At 40.6% G+C, this 20602-nt stretch overlaps 1 protein-coding gene across 4 annotated transcripts in view; it reads left to right on the top strand.

Moving 5' to 3' along the window:
* Nucleotides 1-20602, top strand: part of epha3 (eph receptor A3) — a 130996-nt gene that overhangs the window by 8104 nt on the left and 102290 nt on the right. For 2 of the 4 annotated variants that reach the window (XM_041806797.1, XM_041806799.1), the window contains exons 2-4: nucleotides 369-433; nucleotides 12684-12695; nucleotides 13527-14187. In XM_041806797.1, coding sequence (XP_041662731.1) covers nucleotides 369-433; nucleotides 12684-12695; nucleotides 13527-14187 — 738 coding nt within the window. The remainder of the gene's footprint in view (nucleotides 1-368; nucleotides 434-12683; nucleotides 12696-13526; nucleotides 14188-20602) is intronic. The other 2 variants (XM_041806798.1, XM_041806800.1) reach the window with 1 other exon arrangement.

The raw sequence follows: 20602 nt of genomic DNA, 5'->3' as shown, positions 1-20602 counted from the left end.
GTGGCTGTGTACAATGTGGGGTCAGATGGGTCAAAAACTGGAGACTTGGAAATGAAATACTTCTTCTGGTATTTGTAAAGTCGGCCCTACTTTAGTCCAAAATCTTTTCAGGATATCTCTGTTGTGGCCAGTTTTGCCAAGGCCAACATCTGCTTTTAGGCAGTGCAGGAGGCAAGAGAGGCGGCTCTCGCTGTTGGTTAGCATAATGCATGTAGTGAGTGTGTAAGTGCGTGTGTGTGAGGCAGCTGAGAAAAAGTCATGATCAGTGCTAGTGATCCCTCCTGTGGGATTAGATGAGAGCTAATTGGGGCTAACAAGGACTAGACACTCATGTTCTCTTTGTTCTCTCGCTCTCTCTCTCATCACAGTTAACCTGTTAGACTCTAAAGCGAGCCAAGGGGAGTTAGGATGGATTTCCTACCCATCGCATGGGGTAAGTATCCTCTATCTCCATATTTGTCCACATCATGTCTGAATATGCTTACATCTGGAACACAGATCCCCCAACAGGAACACGGATGCAGGACTCAGCCCCCAGCTCTGCATGAAGTCGTGATTTTCAAACTCCTGGGGTTCACACTATCATGTTGACTCAATGAGCCAAGTGCAGATTAACCCACTTTTCTTTAGACGTTTTATGTCCATTCTTCATCACACAGGTTAAAGGTTAAGTATTCAGATCCTGCCATATGGTCAAGATGCTTACAGAAAATTGAACTGCGTGTTTGTCGGGGTGTTTAACAAAAGATTAAGGCATTAAAGGGTTTTAAGGTTTTAGGCACATAAGCATCCACACAGAAATTATGATAAGCCTCGCCCTTTTTAGTAAATATTACACCAACAACAGAAATAGGGCTTTACTTAGTTGCATGTAAACATTATAATTCCATTATTGAGATTTCACTTTTAATACTTTTGTTCTTAACTGTTAATATTCCCTTCATTCTGTGTTAACCATTACTAGCCTGTAACACCCATTATCACATCTGTCAGGGGTGCTCATTTATACATTCTGGATAAAATACATCATTATATTGCAATTCAGTTTGCACATGTCAGCTTATTTTTATTTGAAAAAATAGCTGTGACTGCAAAAATCTGTTTGAGCAGTCTTTAAATAAACTTAACATGCAAAGTAAGAAAATGTGTGTTTGGTAGATTATTTCTTTGTTGTATCAATGCTTCTTATACTGTGGAAAGCCTGTTTAATTGCCCTTTTAAATGGCACCATATTTGTAAGGAATATGCATTTGTGGGATGAGCAGCAGAGCTGAGTATGTGGGTGAGTGGTTCTCAACTGGTCTTGCCTTGGGACCCAACACATGTTCCATATTAAAAATGGTGACCCAAATTTCTGATGAATTTGTCAATCATTTAGATTTTATTAATAAAAGATTGTGCTGTTTGAATCCTATATAGAGATGTGACAGGACAAAAGAAAATAAGACATAAAGATTAAAGAATCCTTGAAGGTATAAAGGAAATTTCTGTTCCAGACTGAATCCACAATCTGAAAATTCCCCAAAACTTCCTTTGAAAATTCTTGAAATACTACCAGAAACAATTGCTGAATGTTTCTGGAAAAAAAGTCCTGGAAGTCTCTTATTCCTTGTGAATTTTTTCTTTTTAAATTAGGTGGGAAAGTCCCAGGGAAGAGTGGCTAAAGTTCAAACGAAATGCCCAAAGAAAACTCTCTCAAAAAATTAGGAAAACTCATTAACCTTTTGGGGAAAATCACCTTTGGTTTCCTTAAAAATCAAGGGGGAAAAAAATGAGTTAGCAAAATTCACAATGAAAATTCTTTGATATTTCAGGGTAAAATATAGAAATCTAATTGTACCCTTTGCTGTCAAAAACTTAAACAATGGAACAAAAGCCCTTAAAAGACACTTAGACAAACTCACAACCCTCTGAAAACAGCTCCGTGACCCACTTTTGGGTCTCGACCCACCAGTTGAGAACCACTAAGTTAAAGGTCAGTAACTTTACAACCATAAGTCATAGCCACTTTTTCTCCTACTGTCCTCAGTTTCAGTTCCACCAGCACTTGACATAAGTGAGCTAATGTGGTTGTGTTGGCTCTCTAACACAAACAGCTTGCCTAAGCTGATCTCACAATAGGGTTGAGGTCAGGACTGCTGGCAGGCCATTCCCTCCTCTCCACTCCCAAATTCTGGAGGTAGTCTCTGATAAACCCCGCTCTGTTTCCATCTTTGAGGATAGAGACTGGGGAGATTGCATCCAACAATAAAAAGCCTCAACAAGACCCTCAAAACGAGTCAGTATCAACAGCAGATGAAGCTATTTGGTATTGTCAGAGATTTGGCAACTTTTTCATGGGCGCAACCCACATTCTCAGCTCTGCTGCTCATCCCACAAATACATGCTCCTTACAAATGTGACACTATTTAAAAGGGAAATAAAAAAGGCTTTCCAATGGTATAAGACTGTTGCCAATAGGCATCATTACAACAAAGAGATCATCTACCAAACACACATTTCCTTCCTTTAAATGCAAAATTTAGTTAGTTTAGAGCACACAGATTTTCAACCACATTACTGTTCAAATTTCCAGCTTTGTAAAAGTCAAAGAAAGTCCTATTAGACTTTCATAAAGGAACGTCTGCAGCCTCATACAGCCTCTTTCTACTAACACAGTCCCTCCTGTGAGCTCTTGTTCAGTGTTTATTTGTCTAACTAGTTAGACTACTGTGCCTAAGGGCTGGCCCACTGACACACAACACACATACACACTTGCGCACACAACCACACACCTCACTTCCTTTTTTCCTTTATTAAGTGTTAGAATTACTCCTTGGCAGTGGCTTAAGGTAATCCAGTCATTTGTTCCGTGGAGCTGCCAAACCTTGTTTCCCTCGGCCGTATACAGTGCTGGCACGGTCTAAGCGCTCCGAGTTTCTCTACGAGGTCGAACCACAATGAAGGCCTGGCCCAAAGGAAAAACTGCATGCAGTTTAAAAATGCATTTTCTTTAAGGAAGACTCCAGGCCACAGAACAATTGCGTGACCATTCTGAGTAAAAGATTGATCTTGTGCTGATGGAAGTTATTCACGTGTATAGTAAGGAAAATGTGGACAGATAGCAAGGACCTGATCCAGGACTGGACTTTGGAATGTGAGACGGAGTTTATACGATGTGCATGGCCAGCTCTGCTTTATTTCATGTTATTTACTTTAAACAAGTTCAGACAAACAGAGTGGTTGCAGGTTTTGTGAAAATGCTGCAGCAATGGAAGCCAATGCTACTCTTGAGTTAGAATGAATCTGTAGAGACAGAAAGGGGATAGGAGAAAAAAAGGCATCAAAGATGAAAAGAGAGAAAGAGAAGGGGAAGAAAGACAGAAGAAGAGTGAGGGGAGGACAGGAAAGGAGGAGAGAGAGAGATATTGCTGATGATCAAGTCCTCAAGGTGAATCATCTGTAATTACTCACGTCATCCACTGACTGCACTCCGATAAGCAGCCTGCCCAGAGAGACTGCTGCTCACAAATGATTTCTCATAATGTGGCAGTGGCACAGAGCCTTCAAACACACATAAAGACAAACACAGTCATTCACAGTGATGGAGGGGCCGCAGCTATCGGCCTACTGAGACACAACGTGCTCTGGTCACAACAAATTAAGAGCTTAGCCTCCCCAGGACGTTCGCTCCGGACTCACAGACTACACTGACAACTCTGGGTGTGTGTTTGTGTGTGTGTGAGTGCGTGTGATCCAGATATACTGTTATCTGTCTGGGAGGCAGGCTGATTGCTGAGCAGTGTCCAGGGGGCTTAGCCCTTCACAAGACTAAAGAGTGTTAAAGATTACATTCTTGCGTGCTTTGAAAGCATTCTTCAGCAACAAACCAAAACCCCAGACGCTGGCTGTGCATGCAAAATAGAATTAATGGACACGTAGCAAGCGAAGTCCACTTTCTATAGGAACCAACTGGGGATGCAAATGTACTGCTTTTTTTTGCAGCTGATGTGTATTGATGTTTGGATGAAATCGATTGGACCAAATTGAGGAGTTTTTTTCAAAGTTGTTCCAGTTTGCAGTTTAAAATGTTCAGCTGCAAAACTTTAAGAAAAAAACATTAAAAAAACATTTTCAATTGAGTTTATATAATGAAGTCAGATCTTTACTTGACCCATTTTTCACCTGAAGGAAGAATCTCTTTTTTTATGCTTGAAAACTTAATGTCAGATGTTACACAACAAAAGCTACCTCATAGGAAAATCAGTTTTATTTAAGTCAAAGGGAAAGATACAGAGAGTAAAGAAAATGAATTATGAATTGTGGGATGCAAACCTGAGGGACTCTGGCATTAGTTGTGTTGATATACTGTTAGTTAGCTTGATACTGATGGAAAAAGAGTCAGAAAGTGTGAAATAAAACCATGACATACACAATTAAAGACATTCCGATCCCATCTTTAAAATGACCAGGTCTGAAAAGAGAGGATAAATGATAGCATTGATTTTTATATGTCAGACTGTCTTCTTCAGCCATCCTTTTTTCGCTCTAAGAGCACAGACTGCTGTTTCAACTTCTTTAGTCACCCGAGGGCTCTTAAAGCCCCCATGCACTGCTGCCACCCCATCTGCGAAATCAGCCTGACCAGCAGAAATCTCTCCCCCAGCCCAGCCCCCCATAAAGAGAGAGAGTACACAGAAAAGCCCGTCCATAAACGAGGATTAACAGGGCAAGGCAAGGGACCGGGGAGGAGGGAGTCTGGAGTGTTTTATTGCAGATGTTATGCAACAAATATTATGCATAAGAGCATTTTCAAAATTAGCAAAAACACATCTCTTAATACAAGAATTACAACCCACATGCACAATCCTGTCCCCCTGCCTATTTACAGATATTAGACCTTTGCAGTCCTGAGCTGGGTCCCTGACAAACCCAGAGAATGGGCCCACAATTGTTGACCACTTATGCCTCTTTTGACCTATTTTATGCCGTATTAAACACATTTGACCACCTCTAATCCACATTTGCTGCTTTTAATATCCTATTTCACCACCCTTTCTGTTCATTTATGTCTCTTTAACCCATTTTTGCACCAATTACACACAACTACTTACTCCTATTGCCATTTGCCAATTCTAGCGGCATTTCTCTGTTACGTCCATATTTTAAACCTTTAACCCATTTTGCCATTTTAAACAGATATTTGCCACTTAAAACCCTTTTTTTCTGCTTCTGAAATCCCATTTCAACATCTTTTCCGCCCATTTTTATCTCCTTTAACCCACTTTTGTCCTTTTATTTTGCCTCTTTTCATCAATCTGGATTTGTTCCTATTTTGGCCTAATTTTTGACCCATTTTCAACCTGTTTTTGCCACAATGAACCCATTTTTGCTGCTTTTGAAATCCAATTTCACCGCCTTTTCTGTCCATTGCTGTCTCTTTAACCCATCTCTGTGGCCATCTTGGCCCCCATTAACCCCTCTTCATGGCTTTTTATCTCAATTTTTGCTCATTTTAACTGCATTTCAGTATTTGTTACACCTATTTTGCTTTTTGTAACCCATTTCCAGTGTTTTTTCTGCAGTTTTTATTTTTTCACTTTTAACCCATTTTTTCCTTTTCCTGGCGAGGTACCATTTTTGGCACTTTAAACACATCTTCATCACTTAAAAAAATCAGTTTCACTACCTTATTCCCAATTTTTGTCACTTTTAACACATTTTAATTATGTTTCAGCTATGTGACAGCTATATACTACTGCTTAAATAAATAAATATATACATAAAAATATTTGTTGCTTTGATAAGAGTAGTTATTATTCAAGTAAAAAGGGTTAAAATATGTTTATAGCAGCTTAACTTTAAACTTTAAACTGGATCTGGATTTTGCTGACCTCCGCTGGCCCCCAGTTTGGCCGGGCACTCCCCTCTATCTCACCTTATGGGCAGCCTTGGATCTTTGGTATATTTAAACAACCACTGATAACAAATTACAAGCCTACACACCTCACAGTATTTTTAATATTCTGCAGACATGGTTCTCGGAAATAATGCTTCCCATCATCCCCCAGCTGATGTGTCCTTGAGCAAAGCATAAACAAGGATTAGCAGAGAAATGCTGGGAGTCAAAAGCAGGCGGAAGAAGACATGAAGAGTGTATTTAGGTTTCTAGTTGGTGAGACCAGCTGATGAGATGTCCACTGACTGATACGCTGCAGTTGTCAGGTCTGTGACCCCTCTGACCTCCCCATGGAGCCTAAAGAGTAAACTGGCTACGCAGTCACTGTGGTTGATCCAGCTTTTAGATTTACCCCTCTCTCCATGTGTGGAGGTAAACTGGACTGTGGTACTATATATGACTTTGGAGTATAAAAGTCATATAATCTACAGTGCTTAACAAATGTATTAGACCAACCACCCAAAGTAAGGTTTATGCCACAGCTGCCCTAAATTAACAGCATTGGTAGTTACCAAAATCATTTTTTATGTTTCTGCAATGGTTAATACACCAATATGTAGAAGCTCTTTAACCAAAATGATATTTTTAATGCTAAAATATAATTATTATTATCCAGGAATTTTCAAATTTACTGATTTACAAAAAAACTGAAAAAAAAAATAGTAAAGCACATTATTATTTCTTGATTAATATGTCAAATTATAGTTAAAATAGAAAAATTCATTTTAGTGGTTGAATGTTATGCTTGATTAATTTCTGACTTCTCAGAGAAGCCCAGTGAGCCGGCTCAAATTTGGGTATAAAAAGGTGAATTCAGTTTGAAATTCCTCATTCCTGTTCAAAATGGTAAAATGTGGAGAGCTCACTGAAAATGAAAGAGTCCGCATTAAAGCACTTCATGATGCTGGATGGTCTCTGAGACAAATAGGGAAAGACATAAAGTGTTCTGACAGTGTGGTCAAGTATGCTTTGGAGTCAATTGCCGAGACTGGTACTTACAAAATGCCCCAAGGAAGAGTCAGGAAACCAAAGTTAACTGAAGCAGATGTCAGACATCTCAAGATCTGAAGTACTAGAGACAGAAGGAAGACCACTGCTGATCTTCAGGCAGAGATGAATGCTTCTAGATCAGAGTCTGAGAAAGTCTCCAGAACAACCATAAGCAGACGACTGATAGAACAAGGCTTAAAGGGAAGAATAGCTGCTAAGAAGCCATTATTGAGGCCTGCAAACATCCAGAAACGCCTCAGATTTGCCAGGGAGCACAAACACTGGACTGTTGATGACTGGAAGAAGGTACTCTGGACGGACGAGTCCAAGTTTGTACTCTTCGGTCAGCAGCATCGTCGTGTTTATGTCTGCAGAAAAGCTGGAGAATGTTTTGATGCCAGATTCATTGCACCCACAGTGAAACACGGTGGAGATTCTGTTATGATATGGGGTTCCATTTGTGGATACGGCGTGGGCAAATTAGTGAAAATGGACGGTATCATGAACAAGAACATCTACCACAACATCTTAGTGCATCATGGAATCCCTTCTGGACTGAATCGGATTGGTCGTGGGTTCATATACTAACAAGACAATGACTTGTCATACTTTAAAACTGTGCAGAGACTATTTGACCAAGAAAAAGGAATCTGGAGAACTAGAACTGATGGACTGGCCAAGTCAAAGTCCGGATTTGAGTCCTATTGAACAAATTTGGGATTTAGTAGGTTCAAAGATTGATGGCACAAAAGTTTCATCTAAAGCAAGTCTGTGGGAACAGCTATAAACTATTTGGAACTCAATAACAAAAGAGAAGTTTTTGGTTATTATGTGTGAAAAAGGACTATTTAGTTGTTTCAATTTGTTATTTGCCAAATAAATAACAACATTTTTAGTTTTAAACAAGTTTTTGAAAGATTTCTAAAATATTTATGTTTTCTCGCTTCTATGACAGGTGTTCGAATAAATTTGTTAAGCACTGTATATCTTAAAAAAGTTTATAAAAACAAAGGAGAGAACAATAAAAATTGCCAAAAACTCAGACATCCCTTTCACAAATAAGATCCAGCCCTTATTTGATTCCATAGCCTTTTGCTTACTGAGGGTTATCAATAAAGCAGAAACGAAATCATCATCAGATCTTTATCAGACTCAGTCCAAAATAGAGCCTGTATTCTCAAAGTGGAGGCTCTCTCTCTAATCGTGTTTCCTAAAATACAGCTTGGTATACATGCATTGTTACTCTATCCTTGCCCATTAACTGGTCCATTAGCTCCCATTGACCTGCACGTCTTTGAAGTGGGTGAACTGGTATGCTGACTCTGTGACTTGCGTTGTGCCTGTTGCCGTCGTTGTAATGCCCCGAGCAGATCGGGTTACCACCCTCCATTTTACCGTCCCTTTAGCTGCTTCACCTACAGCACAGATCAGAGAAAGCAGGGGCAGGATCACACCAAACTGTGCACCCAGAGTGGCCATCAGGGGGTCAGGGTCGCCAGCACTGGTGTAAGGTCTAAGGGTTATTTATCAATTAAAAGGGAGGGAGAGGGTGGTTTCATCCCCTGCAGAAAAAACAAGGGGGTGGCTCTGCAGTTAAGACTTATTGTCCTGGGTGACATGCAGTTCCCTGTTGCCTCTGTTTGGCAAAAGTGACAGGTAGTGGTGGTAAAATATTACCTTTGCAAGGTAGCAATGTTTCTCCAGCTCTTGAGGTGAAATATGCTGCCAAGATGTTCATTATCTTTTCCTCCTTCCCTCTTTCTACTTGTTAATATAAGAACACAAAGTAAGCTTCAGCTTGGGAGGTGATGCAAGGATGGAGACAGTCGTTCTGATGATGTAATATTTGGGAATGGAAAAGAAAAGTAGGGTCCATGTAACAGATGCTAGATAGGGATCCTAACATCGTAGCGGAGGTCTTATTTGCTTTGGCAGGGACTCGACAGACTGGTCACGTCAAAGTCTGCTCATCTTCTCTGGGATAGGATTGAACACAGTCAGACAGACTGACAGAGGCATACACACACCTGGGTTTCATTTTGAACCCCAAGTGTGTTTGTGTGTGGAAAACTCGCCCAAAAAAGCAGAGAGCAGCGATCTTTCTTCATCACCTCAGATCTAGTCCAGTTTGCATATCTGCACGTTCTCACATCTATGTTGTGAGTCGACTTTGTCAGCAGATCTACCTCACAGGACGAAACCTGGAGGGGAAACCACTTTTATCAGTTTTGGACACGATTTACCCCACAGTCAGGTCAGACAAAAAAGTAAGTGTGGCCTGGTTAGTTTTTACCATTCAAGCTTTCTAAGAAAAAAAGTTTGCAACAGCATGTGGCCTACATTGTTAAAGGACTGTGGTCTGGTGTAGGCTCCGGAACCATTCGGTTTTGGTAAGACAATAACTACTGGGCTAGCTTTGGAAAGAAGATTATAGCTGGGATTAAAATATTGACCCAACTCACGTTCGTAGGTTGGATAGGCCGCTGATATCTAAACGGCATAGATGAGGTAATTCAGCAATAGAAAGTGAAACAGTCCCTAATGCACAGGTTTCCACTGACTCAAAACATAATACACAATGCTAAAAGGCAATTTCCTTATGACCAGATGCACGCTATGCAATTGTTTTTTTTTTCTTTAAAGGTAAAATAAAGTTCAGTCCACAACATGTCGGGTAAAACCCATGTAGATACTAAATACTGCTCTGTTAACATCAGCTCCACCCTTTGAGAAGGGTTTGCACTAGCTATACCGAAGTTAAAACTCCAAACTTACAACAGAGTTTAGGCACTGCAAACATTTAAGTGTTGCAATAGCTGTGAAGTTTCAACACAGGATTATATTACAACTTAAATTTTACACCTACCTCCTAGATGGTGTAAGATCCCCTAGATAGTCTGAAAGATGGGAGGACTTGTTGGATTTCAAGGAGTCGAGGATTTTAGCAGCTGTTTGGTGTCAGCAGTGTGTTCTCCGTAATCAGTTACACTGTCGTTTCCATGAGTGGAGATCATTTCAACCGTCCAACATTTTATCTACTGTTACTGGTAACTTTACCACTCGCTCTCACTCTTCATACCGGCTGGAGGCTAAGGGAAGATGCTTCAGTATATATCTAATCAACATGTTTTTTTTCATAATTTGCATCTGTTTTATTGTTTGGTAGGAGTTAATAGAATTTTTTTTTTTTTTTTATGGCAATAGCCTGTTTACAGACAGTTAGAAACAAATTACACCACTGTAGTTAGCACTGCATTCAAAATAACTGTTTACAGATTGGTTAAATTTAAAGAAAACATCATTTCTGCAACAATATTTTGATTAGTTTGGGCATTGAGCTGTACTAGTTAAGATGAACTCCATGCATCCAGCCAACAGTTACAACTTCAGTAGTTACTATGTAGGGTTTAGTCCAGTCAGTGCTTTGAGTAGAAAAAATAAATGCCTGTACTCCCTTAATCACCTGGTGTCAGTGTATCACACAATCACAGAAATAATTTAGGCAATATGGACATGAAAACAGTCACTTCTAAGTGAAATCCATTAAATGACAAATGTGACACCACCACTTTTATAAAAGAACCAACTGAACAATGTCAACACTGACATAAAATTTAATTTTAAAAAATATTATAGTATTGAATATAATCAATTCTGATTTCTTGTTCGGGGAAGGATTGAAATGATCTGGTGATAGTGGAGCATCATGGTCCTTGGTGGAGGCGCTGCTCTTTGCTTCCTGTGTCATGCTAGTGCTGGCCTGTACAGGAGAGGGGAACATTTTTTACTCCAGTTTTCCTCCAACACAGTGACTACTGAGTTAACATGAATTTGTACACAAAGACGGACGTCACGGCACCAGGGCTGTAATGAACCATCCATAAAAGCTGTAAGCAGTGGAAAGGACAGGAGGACGTACCAGCTGGTGAGAAGTCCCAGTATGCCAAATTAAGTCCCAGTATGCTAAGGGGTAAAATTAAGAAGTGGCACTACTGCGGACCGAACATATTGGACCACTTAAAGCACTGATTTCAGTGGTTCTAGACTGGTGGGTTGCAGAACCCTTTACAGTGGGTTATGAATGTGTTCTTGAAGCAAGTTCTGCCAAACAGTTCATGAAAGTCATTTATAATATGCTTGTTTTGTCCTGTCTCTTTGATTTTCCACATTTCCTGTACTGTATGAGGTCCAGACTGTACTATTTTTATCAAATAAATCCAATTTTTCAGATAAACAAAACAAAATTCGAATCAGAAATTTTGGTAGCAACTTCTCAATAAAGAGTTGTTGGTGGGTCACGAAGCTGGACCAGTTGAAAACCACTGGATCAGCTGGACTTTACACCACATCAGTAGACATAACTTACTCATAGCTGGTGCAAGAGTCTGCCGTACTTTATTAGACGTCTGAGATGTCAGAAAAAGTCAGAAAGAAAAAGATCAGGTTGTCTTTGCTGCATTTTCCAAAGAGACAAAGATGTACCAACAACCTTGTCCTACAAAAATCACATTGAATTTGGTTTGCTAAACACATAATTGATGATTTCCACTTGTGCTGCTTTCAGTCCTGAAAAAAAAGACAACGTTTAGCCACCAGAAACACAAAAAATGTAAAGCTGGAGCAGAATAGGAAGCTTGTTTTCATTATGTTAAATTAACTACATGGTCTTATCAAACACACTGTCATCAGCATCACTAATCATAGTTGCAGATCTTGTCATCCCCCTACTTCCTGCAGTGTCAGCGTCTATCATCAGACTGTTCCGCATGTCATCACATCATTATTTCTACATGGATTCCAGTCAGGCTTTTTAAACTGTTCAGAAAAGCGAGGTGAAATGTTAAGTTTCTCTTCGCCTCTTTATATTTAGCGCCACCCCATTCCACTTTGCCCTGTTATTGTTGGGCCTACAGAGAGCTCCAACTACATTCTGATGAATGAGGTGACGCCAAGGAAGGCCTGACGGGGGAGACTAAACACCAACGGAATCTTTCTGCTCAGTTTTTCCTCTTGCTTTATCTCTCCCTTCGTCTTCCTCTTTCTCTTTTACTCTCTTTCTTTTCTTTCAAGCTGTCTCTTTATTCTCTCTCTCTCTCTCTCAGGGGTGTTTCATTAACTTCACTGTGAGATGAAAAGCAAGTGGTCATCCTTCAGCCTGAGAGCTCCTTGAGCGGCAGACACTCATAGATACACTTAAACTCCCACACATGCCAGCACACACTCACACAGAGGGACAAAAACACATGTAATAGAGAACCTAGAGTTTCTTTGCTCGTCATTAATTTCTGTGTTCAGGCTGAAAGCACCTGCTGTGTCCGCCTGCTATGGGACTCTAAACACTTCACATGAGCCTTATGTGAATGTATATGTGTGTGCGGGATTATGTTTCCATTAATGCTTGTGTGAAAGGAGCGATAATTCAGTTTCCATTTACCCAGAGTGGGTTTCTCTTTCTCTGTCTGTCTGTGAAGAAACACTGCTCACTGAGGCATACATCCATTCTGAATTTCACGCAGAAGAAAAAAAAAGCATCCATTTATGCATCTACGCTCATTCTTTCTAATGATTGTCATTTTAACCACAATGAGCCCAGTGTTTCAGGTGTTTTCCCATTCATCATCGCTCTGATTCAGTGTTGATTCGCCTGGACAGCGAAGCCAAAGCGCATGATCAATGAGACTTCCCGCTGTGTTGAATTCAAAGCAATGACCCAGCTTTCTTTTTTTTCTCCTCTCCTCTCATTGCTTTCTCCCAGTGGAGGGAAAATGTAAGATAGACACGAACGTTCCTGGTATACACACATCTGTCTATACTTCGTAGCTTCTTTTGTTTCATAGTGGATTCAGCACGTTTCCTTTCAGTAGCAGTAGTACTGTGATGCAAATAACCAAGACTGCAGCTTGAAAGTCCTCACTTGTAGAGAAAAAAACATGTTAGAAGAAGGGTGGAAAAAAACACTATGAGATTTTGCTAATATTTAACAGCAATTAAGCAGCTTCATACAAATTTAGTAGGGTGGAGATGGGAAATTGCAGCTCATGGTTTTTCTCTGAGATATTTTCACAGCGCTCTAATCTAGTAAATTTGGCTAAGCCAGCAAGTTTGCTTTTAATTAATCTGAGTCATTTACACGAGATCTGGTAGTGTGATTTTTCACCCTTAAGTGTTTATTAGATGCTTAGTATTCAGCAAAAGTGAATCTGAGTCTAAATAATTCATCTGTAAATGCTTTCAGGGTGGAGATAACTTTGTTTTTCTCTTCTATTCCCCCTCCTCTCCTGTTTCTACCTCCTTCTCTGGCTTCAAATTTCCTCTTTCCTCCTCCTATACCTTCTTTCTTTTATTTTAAACCCTAACCCTTTGACCCTTTTCCCTGTTTTTCCGTAATCACCTTAATCTGTTAATTTTCCTCTAATGTGATCACTGTCTTGATCGCACCCGTCCTTTCAATTCCCTCTGCTTCTTTCACGATTTCCTCCTTTGCATCCCTCCTCTTTCTGTAAATTTGCTTCCCTTCCACCTGTCTCTCTTGCCTGTTACTCCTTTTTGTCTCCCTCTGTTCTGTCTTCCACCTTCCCCATCTCTCCATCTCTTCCAGTGGGAGGAGATCAGTGGGGTGGATGAGCACTACACTCCCATCAGGACCTTCCAGGTCTGCAATGTGATGGAGTACAGCCAGAACAACTGGCTGCGCACCAATTGGATCCCTCGCCAGTCGGCTCAGAAGATCTATGTGGAGCTGAAGTTCACCCTGAGGGACTGCAACTCCATTCCGCTGGTGTTGGGCACCTGCAAGGAGACCTTCAACCTCCTCTACCTGGAGGCAGACGACGACCAGGGAAGTCACTTCAGAGAGCACCAGTTCTCTAAGATTGACACCATCGCTGCTGATGAGAGTTTCACCCAAATGGACTTGGGAGATCGCATCCTCAAGCTCAACACTGAAGTGCGTGAGGTTGGTCCCATGACTAAGAAGGGCTTCTACCTGGCGTTCCAGGACGTGGGCGCCTGTGTAGCTTTGGTTTCAGTGAGGGTTTACTTCAAGAAGTGCCCGAACACTGTAAGGAATCTGGCCTCCTTCCCTGATACGGTGCCCATGGACTCTCAGTCGTTGGTGGAGGTCAAAGGCTCATGCGTCAATCACTCCAAAGAGGAGGAGCCTCCACGAATGTACTGCAGCACAGATGGGGAGTGGCTCGTTCCTATTGGAAAGTGTCTATGCAACCCAGGGTATGAGGAAAGAAGCAACACCTGCCAAAGTAAGAAAGCCTTTTGAGTCATGCTTTTTATATCTAATATCTCTTTATCACCTGCCATTCCTTTGAAACAGTTTTTCTTTTACCTTAACCTTTTTAAAAACACTCTTGCAAAGTTAGCCAAGGCTGCACAGAGTGCAATGAGTCAGATAAGACGACTGTCACACTTCATATCCATCAGCCCACAACCTTTAATGTGCTCATGCGTGTATGCTTATGTATAGGTATGTATTATATATGCCTGATGCCTTTTAAAGAACCTCAGAATCCCAGCGTGTTGGTGGATGGTTCTACATGTCTGCTTCCATGCATGTGTGTGATGTGTTATCCAGATCTTTGAGCTCCAGGGAGCAACATGCAGTAGTTCAATAGTAATCCTCTCTGTGACACATCATTAGCTTTGGGAAGATCTTAACCAGAGTAGCAGGGATGGGACTGATAACCCAGAAGAAAGGGACGGGCTGTAGTGGGTGGTGAATAATGGAAAAGTTGTGGTGATGCTTGTGGGTGTTGGTGGAGTCATGAGTGGGTAGACACTGGAGTCTGGAGATACTCCATCTCACCCAAAAATCCGTTGTCGCCTCAGAGACGGTTGAATCAGAAAGTATGTCTAGCTGCCTGACTATGCCTTTTAATTTTGGACGGTCTGTCTGCGACATCATCATCCCACATGTTTTAGAGGGGGTCTGGTTTGAGCTGCTGCCAGTTGCATATTGGAAGTAATCAAAATGTCACAATGATAGAAGTCACTTGAGATTTTCTGGCTCCTGCTGAACTAGTCTGGCACACTGCACCATGAAACATACCTTGTTTAAAAGTCTGGGAGCAGATGCAACTTTTTCCAAACAGCATGTTTACTGATTTTGAAACTGTCATTTGACTGTCCCTTCAGACTGTTTCACTATGACCATGTTAAACCCACTGAAAGAGATTTGAAGTTTGGAACAGACAAATTATGCTAATCCATTTACTGTATATGAAACAAAAGAAAGATAAAAAAGACATAGGGAAAAGATCCATCATTATACAACATATTGAAAGCCTTATGGGTCTGTGTTTAATATTAAATTCAAAGTGATTTTAAACTGCACATACATGGGGCATAAAAAGAAGTTACTCTCAGGTCTGTCGATACTGGCGGAGAAGAAACTAGACAGAGAGCCACAAAAAAGCTCACATTCTGATATGAATGCAAAGCTTTTTTTTTTTTTTTATCAAACCGTAATGCTCATGGGTGCAAAAAGTTGTATAAAAACAGCATCCAATGTTTCAGTCCATTAGTATCATCAGTGACAGTGTCGCCAGATACTGACAACAACAAAGGCACACACCTGACCAGTAGTAGTATTTATATTAATTTAGCATTAGAAGGACATGATTGGGAGTCTGCCTTCTTCAGTGAGCTGGTTTCAACTAATTAGCAGGATTAGAAGCAACTACTGATTGATTAATCACACCTGGTCGTAATCTGCCTTGGTCTTTGTCTATGGCCTTGTCCACACATGGGGGTCTTTTTAAAACCAGAGGTTTTTCCTTATCCATATTCAAAAAAATTCCATCCACATGCGCAGCATTTTAGAAAAATCGTCGTATGAACACATAAAAAATACACCGCTGTAAAATGCCTAACATAAAAAGTGTGTTTTGAATGACCTGAAATGCCTTTTGCATGTGTACAGAAGGTCAAAAAGCACCCAAAAAAAAACTCTGATTTCAAAAATACCTGCCTACACGTGCGGACAAGGCCTATACCTGCCCTGTGAAATGCTCATGTAGCTCTAATGGTGGTCATTGACTGAAACATTCTTTCTATTTTAATTTACCACTTTTTTAAACCTGTGAGTAGCTTTCTTCTCAGTGTCAAACAGTTCAATTTACAGCACAGATTGAGAATATCCTTATTAACTGTTTTTTTTCCTCAGAATAGAGCCATACATGGTACATTTTATGGTTTAAACAAATTGAAGACCCTGTAAAGTGAAAATGAATCTGTATTTAGGTTTGTTGTACGACAGGTCACTGTATTATGAACCCCTAGTTCAAATTTCATTCAAATTAAACATCTTGTAGTATATCAGATTAAGCTTCAAAACCATGAAAATTGCAGCAAAATCTGCTCCAGGATGGTGTGGGCGCGTCAATTCATTGAGCTGAAGCGACACCCACTCAGGAAAAAGGGATTTAAAAAATGTTAAAATCTGAATGGAGGAAAGCTCTCACATCGTTATCCTGCCCCTTCACCTTATGAACAGAGTTTAGCTGCCTGGCTCTGTGCCAGAGAAGAGACAAAGTCTGTTTTCAGGCTCAGATCTCTGTTGTGATGCTTTCAATGATCAATAAGCCACTGTAGCTGATAGATTTGGCAAAATTTACCTTACAGTGAACAAAAAACAGCACTTAACTGACTGTTAACTTTCAATAAAGGCAGTGACATCATCAGATAACATAGTGTACTGAGATGAACTGCTCAGTGGTTTTATATATTAGTGTTAGAGGGGCAGGGTTATTCCCCACTGTGGGCTTGTGACATCAGCGGCCCACATACTTGCCCCGCCCAAATTACACCCAGCCAGGAAATGGGTGAAAACATTTCTAATGGTCTAAATCCAAAATTCAGTCACATGTAGTTCTCAGTGTTTTCGCATGTTTACAGCAACCATATTCCAACATATCTAGTGTGTTAAGACACAAATTTTGGATTTCACTTTACAGGGTCTTTAACCCAGCTAGGAAAATTGGGTTAACAAGTGCCAAAGCGACATAAAAACCTCATTTATTAGACTATTTTTAAAGTTCATGTATTTATCTTTGTTGTAAAAATGCTGTCATTTTGATAACAAAGTCATATATATACAGTGCTTAACAAATTTATTAGACCACCCTAACCCTAACCAAAGTAAGGTTTATGCCACAGCTGCCCTAAATTAACAGCACTGGTAATTACCAAAATCATTTTTTATGTTTCTGCAATGGTTAATGCACCAATATGTAGAAGCTCTTTGAATTTGTTTCACACGTCCACCTGGAAAACCTTCGATATACAGCGTCTGGGAAAGGGCAGAGCCTTTAAAAGAAAAAAATTCGGAGGGCGATTGGATGATGGTTCTGTCTGTCGCATCTCTGCGGGCCAATCAGAGTAACAAACCATGTGATGTCGTTGCCGCTACCGAGGTGTGCGTGCGCAGCTACTGAGGAATAAACTCCATAGAGAACTGCATAATGTTAACCATGGTGATAATAGACATCTCAGTACACGACTTTTGTCATTTTTGAAAAGAAAACAACTCACTGCTCTTCTTTGTTCTTCTTTTATCGAAGAAATGTTGTCAAGTTCTGATAAAACTTGCACTTTAGCAGCATCCACGCTAATGTCTTCCACCATAACAGCACCGGCCTCTTGTTGCTGCTTGCATATGTCACAACTTTGCCGTGCCAGAAAGTACTGCCCCTCGTCGCTGATTGGTCCTGTCACTTTCTAACCAGGCCCAAACAGTTCAGACGGGAGCTTTGCAAGATAGATTCGCCAGTGAGAAACAAGATAATGGGCGTATCCATCTGCTTTGCAAGGTTACCAGTCAACCAGACTGTTGCCAACTTGAACACACTGACATTAAGTGCACTCAGACCAGACTATAAATCCCTGACTTTAAAGTGGAGCAGGCTTCTGTCCGACCAAGTCCAAAACTTGGACTCTGCGAGAATGAAAAAGCAAAGAGGGACAATTTCCTTCTATTTTACAGGGCCCATTTTGTTATTTTTGTTATACACCCAAATGTTAAATGCTTTTACCGGTTTATAAGTTTCAGTAAACTACACAAAAGTTCTAAAACTATCCTGTGTGAGTGGTTAAGGTTATGATAAACTTAGTTCAAACTCCTTAGAGCCTGAAGTGACTTGTCCATATGCAAGAATGGGTTTCAAAAATATGGGAAACTTTCTTATATATATATTTTTTATGACTACTTACGCATGCATGGAATAGATCAGTTAAAGGATAAGGCAAGCATATTTTTCCATATTGTTTCATCTTAAAGCCTTTGTCCCTCTCTCTTTTTTAAAAAGAAGACAAAAATATATTGACTGCTCTGTTGTAAAACTTTTCAGTCCATTTTGTATCAGAGTGAGAATTATTCAATAAACCTTATGAATCAGCGTAGTCTATTTCAGACTGATCAAAATGGATTCCAATTTCCAATTTTTTCAGTTGTTAACTTTTTCTTTTTAAGGGCGTTAAATAAAACATGATGTATCCTGCTAATTTCCGTTTTTAAAATCAATCTGCAATGACTGTGATAATCAGTGGGCGAGTGTAACATCTTTCATCAGACACAGTGCATCATCAATTTCCCTGCTTTGACTTTTTTCTTTTTTCCATCTGTACAGCAGCTGCTACCATTTTTGTGGAAAGTATGCTTTACTTAATATGAGCATGCAATAGCACATGGCATGTCTAAAAAACAGAATGTTTTATTGCAAAAGAAGGGGCATATACCTGGTGAATTCATGCTCACTGGTTTATGCTTCTGTGTGTTATTTTTGACTATGACAAAGAGAAATCTGCTCACAGTGGCTTTGGCACAGGAGACAGACCTTCCAGCTGCATGTGCCATGAAACACCACCTTCCTTGTATTAAGGCTGGTGTCTTCCAACCATGTCTTCTTCGGCACTTCTCTAGTCTCAGTTTCAGCAATCTCCTCACTCTGTTTAAGAAGCTAGCATATGAGTCTATTTAAGAGCAGCTACTTCTGCACTGTGGCTGTCCCACAAAGTCTTAACAGTTAAAACTGTGGTAAAAGTGTACAAAAAGGACTACCGGTCTGTCAGCAGCTCTCTGACTTATTGTAGCTGGTCCTAAACTCTCCCATGTTCATCAACTCTGTCCTCCCTTGAGCCCTGCCCAGTGTTAATTAAAGATCAAAGACAGTCTCCCAGGTCAAGCCCCTGCTGTCAGGGCCAAGGGAAGCTCTTTTTTGAGGGCAGTGGACTCCAGACCAGCCTGTCTCACTGTCCAGATGCTGGGAGAAACTTTGTGGCAGCTGTCCAATGGAATCCTGTAAACATGGTGGGGGGGGTGGCAACAGAAAAGGAATAGTTTGATATATAAATGTGATGATTAACATGAGGAAATTGGCTTTAACCTCCTTGAATACAAAGGGGAATTAAGATCTTAAAATTATAAAATTAACATAATTAAGAAGTGTCCAGTATCCAAATAACATTTGGGATTTCTACTGATTAATTGGCTAATAATGAATATGTCTTCACATGCTATACAAATATTTGGAAGCCCAGATCCACATAAATTTGTCCTTTTCCAAAAAATGGATGACAGAGAATTTGTAGTTGCAAGAATGTGACATAATGCAGACAAATGGCAGATCCCTGTGCCCCTTCCTACCATTCTCCTGTCACTTCCTGTCTCCCTGTGAATTGTGTGAATGTTTGGATGTATTCGACAATCTCTTATTGGTTTCAGAGAGGACTAATGGACTCTAATAAGGTCTTATGTTACTGTGGAGTGGGACAGCTGCACCAACAGGCCCCCACAGCTTCCCTTGTGCAGCCGACGGGGGGCCCCCAGCACGCAGCTCGCTCTCCAGGCCCTCTTGTGTTAACAGATAGATGAGTGCATGGGGTTAGGTCGCCGTGCGGACAGAGAGTGAAAAAGATGAAAACATATTCAAAGAGGTACGGCCAGATTCAACAGAGTGAAAAACATGTCCAAACCACAGTCGTTCAAGTATTCACAATGCTCTGAAGTCCTCACGATGGGCCCCTGAACCCTCTGAATCCACTGCAGACAGAAAGAGTTCAGATCGTTTAAATGGGAACAAACCACACATTAAAATTTGACACATGTCCACATTGTTTCTATTTAATGAAGCAGTGTTATATGAACTTATCTAGCAACTTTATCCAACTTTATCCAATGCAACATTCACGTTGTCGAGCAGCGGCACCTGGCTGGATTTAAGACCCAGAACGAGGTGTTTGGATTGAGTGTTGTTGGCTCCGACTGTTAGCTCTGAGTCATGAGGATGGAGCACCTTCGCTGAATATTTCATGCTTTGTTTTCTTTGACCGAATGCCTTGATGCAGCATCTCCCGATTACCTAAGCCTCTGCTCTGTGTGTGAGAGAGAGAAAGAGAGACAGAGTGTGAGAGCAGTTGCTGTTGTTTATACAGCCTCCAAAGTGTGTTTAAGGGCTTTAATAGAATACACTGTAGTATTTGACTGTCATTATCTTGCCTGGCTGTGTGCGTGTTTTTATGTGTACAGGCAAAGACATTTGTGAAAGCGAGGATGTTTTTTCACTGGCGCCTTCAAAAGAACACATGCCTTCTGTCTGGCTTTGGCGATGGGACACCATGTGTGTGTTTAAGCTGCTGTTGCTGCTGTTGTGTGTGTGCGGCTGA

This window comes from Cheilinus undulatus, linkage group 15 (genome assembly GCF_018320785.1).
Source record: "Cheilinus undulatus linkage group 15, ASM1832078v1, whole genome shotgun sequence".
In the NCBI taxonomy this organism is placed as follows: domain Eukaryota; kingdom Metazoa; phylum Chordata; class Actinopteri; order Labriformes; family Labridae; genus Cheilinus; species Cheilinus undulatus.
Note: the sequence above shows the minus strand (reverse complement) of the source record. Positions and strands in the feature narration are given on the sequence as shown.